At 48.2% G+C, this 10,508-nt stretch overlaps 1 protein-coding gene across 1 annotated transcript; it reads right to left on the reverse strand.

Moving 5' to 3' along the window:
* Positions 1-1,981: 1,981 nt before the first annotated feature.
* LOC146172290 (uncharacterized) lies at positions 1,982-9,142 on the reverse strand. Its single transcript, XM_084585757.1, has 2 exons — positions 4,989-9,142; positions 1,982-2,040 (listed from the first exon to the last, which is right to left on the reverse strand). Exons 1-2 carry the CDS (start codon positions 8,083-8,085, stop codon positions 1,982-1,984), a joined length of 3,156 nt encoding a protein of 1,051 aa, XP_084441883.1. The 5' UTR covers positions 8,086-9,142.
* Positions 9,143-10,508: the final 1,366 nt, after the last annotated feature.

Raw genomic sequence — 10,508 nt, forward strand, 5'->3', positions numbered from 1 at the left:
ATTATTATTCACAGGATGCAGGAATAATTCATAATTTTAAATTTTCACATCTTGAAAAGCTTGCCAGAATAGTTCATTTTATGTTCTCATGGTCATAGTTGCCTCTATGCCACTTTGGGCCAATTACAAATAATGTAAAGCATGTCACATCAAGTTCCCACAACATTTTCAGGCATTCGAATTGCATCTGTTGATTGGCTCCACGCTTTCCATAGAGCCCTCCTAAGCCATACATACATTGCAGCTAATACATAATTTGGATGCACTATATGACTTCACTAATGACAAGCAGCAGTTCAGCCATGCTGATTCCATTATATGTTAACTACATGGTACTTTCATGATAACTGTTTGTAATGCTGTTGTTTCTCCTCACATAAACTAATAATTCCACTGCGATGTTTTCTAATTGTCACCCGAAATTCTGTTCTACTGTGGGAGTTATTTCTCCTTCTCTTTTATCATCTACATCAAATTTATCCAGTTCCTTGCTTGTCCTGTCGGCGGCACAGACCCTTCGACCACTCTACATAATTTGCTCGTGCCCATTTCTTTTTGCTGGCATCGGACTTGCTTTCCTGGACCTCCGATTGTTTTTGGAAGAGTAAGCTCATCAGCTGGTGCAGCAAACCATAGTTCTAGAAGTCAAATGGTACATGCACGCATAAAATTCATACTTCAGGCGTGTGCATACTCTCCCGTGGCGCACTTTCCTGTATCTCTGTTAGAGATGTGCAGTTGGGCAGTGCCGCAGAGGATATGCCAGGCTTATGCAAGTCTTATATGCAGCCAAGAGGCTACGAGTGTGAGTGTTCATCTAAGCACTCTTGTAAGCCAAGGCAAAAATGTGTATCATATAACTCGGGGCTTTTCCATTCGACAGTGTTATTATTCAATGTACGGTGCACCCAGCTGTAACAAGAATGTTGGGAAGTGCATCATTATTATTGTGACATTCTTTTAGGCTCTTAGTGCTTTTATGAATTATCAAAACTGCTTCAGTTTATTTACACCCTCGTCAATGTAAGCAAATTGTGAAGCTCAGCGTGATATTCACAGCCTAGCTTATGCTCATCACAGTACTTCTGCGACTTTTTTCATGCAGTGTCACAACACACAATTTACATACATTTGAATATACAAGATTTAAATGTGACAGAACACTGGCCAGATCATCCACAAACATGTGACATGTTTTCTTTTTTGTCTCTTTCAGTCATTGCAGAGTGTCTCACAATGATGTGAATGAATACGACTTGATATTGAGGGACAGATTATATTCTAAATGTTCATATGATTGCTGGATAAGTACTCTGATGCTGCATGTGTCTCTTTTAACTTTCCTATGCTGCTCTTCACTGCTTGCACAGTGTTGAATGATATTTGTTGTGTTCACTGTTGTATATATTCCACTGCTATTGTTTTCATAAAAATGTGTTTGCCCATTGCTATAATTGATCATGCAACAGCTTGCAAGGTTCATTAAGGAAATGAATTTCCAGAAACAATATGCATCAAAGCCCAGAAAACCTTGATCCTATAAAAGATATTTCTATGTTCACTCTAATCTTGTATTTCAATGCTTTATAGTACTAAAAAGTAGACCATAAATATTGCCACTCTTGGTGGTACCAGAAACTTGACCACCAGCAGCAGCTTCTATGAAACTTCAGACAGGAATGGAAGGTTATTTTTCAGCAATTTGCGTTTCTGTGAAGCCGCTGTCATAGATGATGCATATTTATTATTATCATAAAAAAATCCATCTTAACATCCTTCCTCTTTCTTCAGCCTGCCTATGCCCCCTTTCCAGGGTTCACCCCTACCCCTTCCTGTCCTAGCTGCCCCCTCACATCTCTGACAACTTGGAGCACAGCCTCCTCAAATGCTCCTACTTCCCCATCATTTCCAGCTCAAGCTGATCAGTTGGCCCTATTGCAACAGGCAGAACATGACGTCCGTCATTTCCCAAAGAATAAGCCTACTCACGTTCATGCCACACTGTAGGGTAGACTTGACTACTGACTGCCTGACTCTCTCCTGAAGACGGGTAAAACACGTCTGAGAATAGCCCATGTTGCACTATACTTTGGTGGCAGCAAATTCTGAAGTGCCAGAACTTGGCAGCCGATCTTCACAGTGTTCGCAATATTACAAAGTTCGAGAAGGCACGCTAGGCCATTTTAGTCCATGTAGCACTGACCCCTTTCATATGTAGTAGTATTAGAGGCTGCTCAGACCCCTGCAACAATAAAGATTAAATTGCTGACACTGAAACAATTCCTCTACTCAAAACGTTTCATAGCCCTTTTAATGCTTATCGAAAAGACAAATAATAATGTTCTAAAAAGTTTACTTTAATCGCCGTATGCAGAAAATTAATTGCGGCACAGTGCAAAAAAGAATTAAAAAAAAAAGCATGGTTTGGCTCATTCACCAGCAAGGACTCTCAACTTCTTCTAGCAGCCAGCAATCTGTTAGGTTTGGGTCGCGAGTGCCGGGGTAGCGTACCGCTGCGGCGCGCGGCCTCTCGGTAGCGTTGGCCTGGCGGCTCCGTGGACGGCGGACGGCATGAAAGGTGCCAGCAAAGACGAGGCGTCTTTTAACGAAACAACCTTTACTGTAACATCAGGAAGAAACGGGCAGTGAAGCTGACCCGGAGAGATTACAGACACTCTCACACAGCTGGTGTCTAGCGTCGTGCCAACGGCGCGTCAAAGTAGTCTCTCTCTCAGCGGAGTCGGCCGCTGCTTTTTATAGTTTTTCCAGTTCACAGGGAAAGGGTAAACCCTCACAGGAAAGGGAGAGCCAAACATGTTGGTTCACGACGAATGACTCAATCGCAGGTGTTCCGACCTCATCTCCTCCACCTCCTGCAGACAGGAGAGGGCGACGCACTTTCCCTCGAGCTCCAGGCTTGACCAGCTTTTGCACACACACGCACGCACAGGAACACGCTGAGTCTTGTCGGCGGGAGGAAGCGTTGCGCGGCCGATGAACGGCGTCGAAATGGCCGATCCGCTCGCGGTTCTGCCTGTTGCTATGCGGTGGCCGCGTCAGTTGTCCCACTTCTCGGTGGAGAAACGTAACAGACTGCCCCGCCGGGGAAGGGAGATCCCGAAGGGCAGGGGACTGCATCCGCTGTCCGGAGGGATCGGGATGTTGCTGCTAGCTGGGGTCGTCCAACTCAGCTTCTCTTGAGCTCAAACAGCCTGAAGAAGTCCTTGGCAAGTCCGGGTTTCCAAGGCACTCTGCAACTTGTCTTCAAGAGAGATTTCTGGCAGCCCACAACGTCACAACCACGCTAAAGACTCAACCGTTCAGCCAGCAAGCACGGCACAAACTTCACAAAGTTTTGCCAGACTATTTCCCTCTTATGCCCCCATCTATATTAAAGGGCAGCTTAGCAGCACTTGGAACGCGTCCACAAATTTGAAAATCGCATTTTCAAAACAGCACTTCAAACAAAGATACTACAATACAAATTTTCAAAATCCTATGTCAGGAAGAAAAACACCAACTAGTGAATAAAGGCTTCTTCTCAAGTTATGGGCTTCGACTTAAGCCATCGGCATTACCGTTGAGACTCCCCTTTTTGTAACGCACCTCAAAAGAATACTGCTGTAAAGCGAGGCTCCAGCGCAAGAGGCGACCATTTTTGGAAGAAGTTGTCTGCAGCCATTGGAGAGGGCAGTGATCCGTCTCGATGATAAACCTCGAGCCGGCAAGGTAGCACGATAGTTTCTGAACGGCCCACACGAGACAGGCACACTCTTTCTCGGTGGCACTGTACGCCTGCTCACGACCGGTCAGTTTGCGACTAGCATACAGGACGGGGTGTTCCTCTCCTCCAGTCTCTTTCTGGCATAGTACAACTCCCATGCCACGCTCACTAGCATCGCACTGAACCACGAACTCTTTAGTGTAGTCTGGCGATCGTAGCACAGGCTGGCACGTTAGAGCGCTCTTTAAGGCTCTAAAAGCGCTTTCCTTTGTCTCGTCCCAGACGACTGTTTGAGGCTCCGTTTTTCTGAGAGCATCTGTCAGGGGACTCGCAATATCAGAATACCTGGCGATGTATCTCTGATAGTAGCCGGCGACACCTAAGAACGACCGGATATCGGTCTTTGTGCGCGGCTGAGGAAAGTTTCGTATCGCGGCAACCTTTATTTCAGAAGGACGGCGACGACCCTGTCCAACCACGTGACCGAGGTAAACAACTTCGGCACGTGCCAACTGGCACTTGGGAGTTTTGACCGTTAAGCCTGCTTGGCGCAAACGGGTTAGCACTGCCCGCAAGTGTGTCATGTGCTCCGACCAGGATGCCGAGAATACCGCAACATCGTCCAAATAAGGCAAAGCGAACTCCTCAAGTCCCCGCAACACTTTGTCCATGAGGCTTGAAAAGCAGTAAGGCGCGTTCTTTAAACCAAAACTCAAAACTTTAGGACGGAAAGTTCCCATTGGTGAAATGAACGCCGCATACCTACTAGCCCGCTCTGTTAGGGGAACCTGCCAGTAACCCCTGACAAGGTCTAGTGTGGAAATAAACTGAGCGCTACTAACTTTCTCGATGCGCTCCTCGATGTTTGGGATCGGATAAATTTGATCCTTAGTGATGGAGTTTAGCTTGCGGTAGTCGACACAAGGACGAGGGTCCTTGCCTGGTACCTCAACCAAAATCAAAGGGGAGGTGTAATCACTCTCACAGGCCTCCACGACATCCAGCTCCAACATTTTCTTTACCTCAGCCTCCATAATATCGCGCTGGCGGGGTGGTACACGGTACGCCTTGGACCGTACAGGCTCAGAGGAGGTAAGTTCAATGTCATGAGTAAGGACAGAAGTTCTACCAGGCCTATCAGAGAATTGACCTCGAAACTCTTGCAAGAGTTCGTGCAATTCGGTTTTCTGCTCAGGCGAAAGCGGTGCTTTAGCGACTAATTCACTAATTAGCTGTTCGGTGACTTCCCTGTTCGTCACTGTACCTAGTCCCGGAAGTTCGACCGGAAGCTCTTCGGGCATGTTCACCATCATACTCACCACTGCTTCCCTTTGTCTGTACGGCTTAAGCAGATTACAATGGTAAACTTGATGTACCTTCCGTTTTCCTGGCAGACTCACTGTGTAGTTAACGTCCGACAATTTTTGCACAATCCGTGCCGGACCCTCCCACTGCACGTCCAGCTTGTTTTTCAGCGATGGGCGTAAGATCATTACCTCATCGCCCACCTCAAAGCGACGGGTCCTAGCTGTCCTATCATAATGGACTTTGGCCCTCTGCTGAGCTTTGATCATGGCTTCTTCTGACAACTCCTGCGCCCGCCTCAAACGTTCGAGCAACCTGAGCACGTACTCTACTACGACTGGGTCATCGCCCTGGCCTTCCCACGATTCACGAAGCATGCGAAGAGGAGATCGCAGCGTCCGACCGTACACGAGCTCTGCTGGCGAAAACCCTGTAGTTTCATGCGGCGCGGTTCTTAGGGCAAACATCGCCGCCGGCAGGCATAGCTCCCAGTCAGTTTTTCGCTCAAAACACATAGCTCTCAAAAGCCGCTTCATGACGGAGTGAAGTTTTTCAACGGAATTCGACTGGGGATGGTACACGGAGCTATGCAAGAGCCTTATTCCGCATCTTTCCAGGAATGATGTGGTCAAAGCGCTAGTGAACACTGTGCCCTGATCTGATTGGATTTCTGCAGGAAAACCAACTCGCGCAAATATGGACAGCAGTGCATTCACTATCTCCACTGAACTGAGTTCTTTAAGCGGGACTGCCTCGGGGAACTTTGTCGCGGGACAAATCACTGTCAGAATATGTCTATACCCTGAGTTTGTTACCGGTAGTGGTCCCACAGTGTCAATAACGAGCCTTCTGAACGGTTCCGTAATGACGGGCACCAACCTCATCGGCGCTCTCGATTTGTCCCCAGGTTTGCCCACATGCTGACAGGTGTCACATGTCTTTACAAACTCTTCTGCGTCCCGAAAACATCCTGGCCAATAGTACTCTTGCAATAGGCGGTCCTTAGTCTTTTTAATTCCTAGGTGTCCTGACCACGAACCTCCATGCGACAAGCGCAACAGATCCTGACGATAGCACTCAGGCACGATCAGCTGATCGAACTCAATTCCCCTGCGGTCTAGATACTTTCGGTACAGGACCCCATTTCTCACTTCAAAACTGACATTTTTCTTGGCGATACCTTCTTTTAGATTGCAGCGGATGTTCTCAAGGCTGCGATCCTTTTGTTGCTCGGCTATCAAAGCAGACTTGCTGACATTCAGCAACAAGTTAAGACTCTCTGACGTAGGCGCGACGAACAAACCTGCAGATAGCTCTTCTAAACTACCCGTGTTGGGCATTTTCTCTCCTGTATCCGGTGCCTTCAATTTTTCAGGCTCACTTGTGTTTACAGCGGACGTGGTCTCAATCTCAGCGTGCTGTTCCTCCGACCCTTTTTCATCGCTTGACAACCTCATCTTCGGAATTACCGCCTTTGCAGCTAGCTCCCGAGCTCTAGATCTGGTTAAGGCCAGTACGCTAGCCTCTCCAAAAACAAGCCCCTTTTCGCGCAAGAGGTGATCGGACTTGTTTGAAAACAGGTACGGGTACTGAGGAGGAAGCATAGATGACACCGCAGCTTCTGTCTCAAGAGCGCCGAAAGGCCCCTCAATAAGCACTTTGGCTATGGGCAAACATACGCTGTGAGCTTCCACTGCTTGTTTGATCCACGCGCATTCACCCGTGAACATCTCTGGTTCTATGTAAGAAGGGTGAACAACATCCATGGTGGCCGCAGAATCGCGAAGCACTCGACACTGTTTCCCGTTCACGAGGAGGTCTCGAGTGTACGGTTCGAGAAGCTTCATGTTCTCGTCACTTCTGCACAACGACAAAAACACGATCTTTGGTTTCGTCTCTGGACACTGCGCCGAAAAATGACCAGGCTTCTGGCACGTATAACAGACGCGCGATTGCCTTGCCTCGAACCTCTTTTTCCGTTCGGCTTCGGTTACCTCCGTCGCTTTATCGCCGGCCGGACTGCTTTGACTCGCATCCGCACCACGTTTATTCTCCTTAGCTTTAAAGGGCTTGAACTTCGGCCTCTCAAACTTAGAGCCGAATTCCCCCTGTTGACCGTCCTTAGCTCCACGAGCCCGACGCGTCACAAACTCTTCAGCTAGCTCGGCGGCTCTATCCACCGTACTAACATCTGGCCTATCCATGACCCAATACCGCACGTTCTCGGGTAACCGACTGTAAAACTGTTCCAGCCCGAAACACTGCAAAATCTTATCGTGGTTACCAAACGCTTTTTCTTCTTTGAGCCACTCATACATGTTTGACATAAGCTTGTAGGCAAACTCTGTATACGACTCACTTTTGCTTTTCTCATGCTCTCGAAAATTCCGACGGAATGCTTCTGCTGACAGCCTGTACTTTCTTAGCAGACTCGATTTAACTTTGTCGTAATCCTCTGCTTCCTCTTTTGTCAAGCGAGCGATTACGTCTGCCGCCTCACCGGGTAACAAAGTGAGCAAGCGCTGTGGCCACGTTTCCCGAGAAAACTCTTGCTTCTCGCACGTTCGCTCGAAGTTAACCAGGAACAAACCAATGTCCTCTCCAAGCTTAAACGGCCGCATTAGGTCACTCATTTTGAACGATTCCCGTTCTCCTGCACCGTGAGCCCGACTTGCACTGCCAGAGCGTCCCGCGTTTATTTCGAGACGTTTCATTTCCATAGAGAATTGACGGTCTCGCTCCTCTTTCTCTTGCCTTTCCTTACGGTCTCGCTCCTCTTTCTCTTGCCTTTCCTTACGGTCACGTTCCTCTTTCTCTAGCCTTTCCTTACGTTCACGTTCACGTTCACGCTCACGTTCACGCTCCTCTTTCTCTAGCCTTTCCTTACGTTCTTCAATGATCTCAAGGCATTCCAAAAGCTCGTCATCTTCAGCTTTCGACTCAAGAATAGCCTTTAACACTTCTGGTTTTCTGAGTTTGTCTGACAAATTCAGACCCAGCTCCTTCGCAAGCTCTAGCAATTTCGGTTTGCGAAACGACTTCAAATCCAAATCCATGGCTGTTCCGAATGCTGCCTTCTCTACTGCCCACTATTGCCTTGCTGCAATTAACCCAGCAACAACGACAACACAATTACCAGCTCTGTTCTCTACTTAACAGAAGCCTGGCAAAACTCAGTAGAAGAAAGTCCCGCACTCACCAAACCTCGCAGCCAAGAATCCAACGCAGTCGTTCAGCTGCAGGCAACCAGTCATCACACAGGGCTCGTTGCACTGCTCCCGCCTTTCCGCTGAGCTGCTTTGATTCACGAGTCACGCCTGTGACATCTCCGCTCTTCCCACCAGATGTTGCACCTCGGTCAGGCCTGGCTCGTTTCACCGACCACGGTCACTGCTTGGTCGACCTCGTCTCTCCGCTGTTCATCAGTTGTTGGACGACGGTATCGCCTGGCTCGTCCCTCCAACCACGGTTACGGCTTGGTCGTCCCACCGATGCCTACCAGTTGTTAGGTTTGGGTCGCGAGTGCCGGGGTAGCGTACCGCTGCGGCGCGCGGCCTCTCGGTAGCGTTGGCCTGGCGGCTCCGTGGACGGCGGACGGCATGAAAGGTGCCAGCAAAGACGAGGCGTCTTTTAACGAAACAACCTTTACTGTAACATCAGGAAGAAACGGGCAGTGAAGCTGACCCGGAGAGATTACAGACACTCTCACACAGCTGGTGTCTAGCGTCGTGCCAACGGCGCGTCAAAGTAGTCTCTCTCTCAGCGGAGTCGGCCGCTGCTTTTTATAGTTTTTCCAGTTCACAGGGAAAGGGTAAACCCTCACAGGAAAGGGAGAGCCAAACATGTTGGTTCACGACGAATGACTCAATCGCAGGTGTTCCGACCTCATCTCCTCCACCTCCTGCAGACAGGAGAGGGCGACGCACTTTCCCTCGAGCTCCAGGCTTGACCAGCTTTTGCACACACTCGCACGCACAGGAACACGCTGAGTCTTGTCGGCGGGAGGAAGCGTTGCGCGGCCGATGAACGGCGTCGAAATGGCCGATCCGCTCGCGGTTCTGCCTGTTGCTATGCGGTGGCCGCGTCAGTTGTCCCACTTCTCGGTGGAGAAACGTAACAAATCACAGAGGTAGATCGTCTTGCTGCGAGGTTTAACCAAAGGCCCGAGGTGGGAAAAGTTGCTAAAAGCTTGCTAAATTATTGTAAAAGTCCAATGTTAGGTCAATCCTTGAATATGCCTGCACAATTTGGGATCCTCTAGTGGTGCGAAGCAAAACAAAATTAGAAAGGGTTCCGAATTTAGCTGCTCGATTTTTGTCAGGGATTTACAGAAAAAATATTTCTGCCGAGGCTGAAAGACTGCAACGGGAGCACTTGTAAATCCGTCAACGAAAGTTGCGACTCAGATTTTTCATGTGATTTATCATTGTCCTGTTAGTATTAAAAGAGCCAAATATATACTGGAACCCCATTATATTTCTGACCGCGTAGACCACAGTTTTAAAGTATGGCAGATTTCCTCAAAAACGAATACATTTGAATTGTCTTCTTTTTTTCTTCCCAAAGCAATATACAATTGGAACAAACTGTCTTCAGACACTGCTTCTAATACTTTCAGTTTTGTGGTACTATGAATTTTTTTGTTTTGCCTTTGTTTTTGATGCCATTTTGGCTTGTTTCCGTGGCTGAGAGTGCTTATGTTATGTTTGGCTACCCTTCCCCACTACAATGCCACTTGGCGTTGTGGGTAAATAAATAAATAGGAGCGAGTATTTGGATCTACCAAAGTTTACTAGAACCAGTTCGTTACATTTGCACTGGCGCACCAGCCCCTGCGCGGCACCTAACCGCATTCCGGAGAGCTGAAAAACCGCGTCCTTCATATTACCCAATTTTGTAAATGCCTTCTTTTCGAATTTGTAAGAAGCACGTCCCTCATTGTAGAAGCAACGCTGAGCCGGGGCCTTCACAAATGACCGTTGGCATCAGGAAGTACCTTGTTTTAACGGCTGTGTGCCCATATACCGGACAAATATGTATGCAGTAAATGAAACGTGCAGAAATGCACTGTTTGCTTTCTGCTTTCATTCCCGCGTACAATTTGTTTTGTCCAGAGTAAAAGACGCAGGCGTTTGTGTGACTGCTTCTCACCTTGTGACACCCACTAACCAGCTGCTATCGCGCTATTTGTGGTGGTGTGTATCCCGTTGCTGGCATGCCGGCGCCAAAGGAGTTGCATTGCATTCCTCCAGTCGAAGACTGCCGATGCATGGCGAATGGGCGAGATGCAGAACTGTATGTGGCGCCATATGCATTTCGGGACCACAAAAAGAGTGCGCTTTCCATCACCAACTAGCTCAACAATTCACCATATTAGTGTCACAAAAACACTCGGTTCGAGCTGAGAACACAAGTTTTTGTGACTGCTTCGCACTTTTCAAGTCTCCCTGAGCGCTTAGCATGCCTTTTGTGCTGTGCG

The sequence above is a fragment of the Amblyomma maculatum genome, unplaced genomic scaffold (assembly GCF_055883805.1).
Source record: "Amblyomma maculatum isolate TAMU_Amacu unplaced genomic scaffold, ASM5588380v1 scaffold_13, whole genome shotgun sequence".
Lineage (NCBI taxonomy): Eukaryota > Metazoa > Arthropoda > Arachnida > Ixodida > Ixodidae > Amblyomma > Amblyomma maculatum.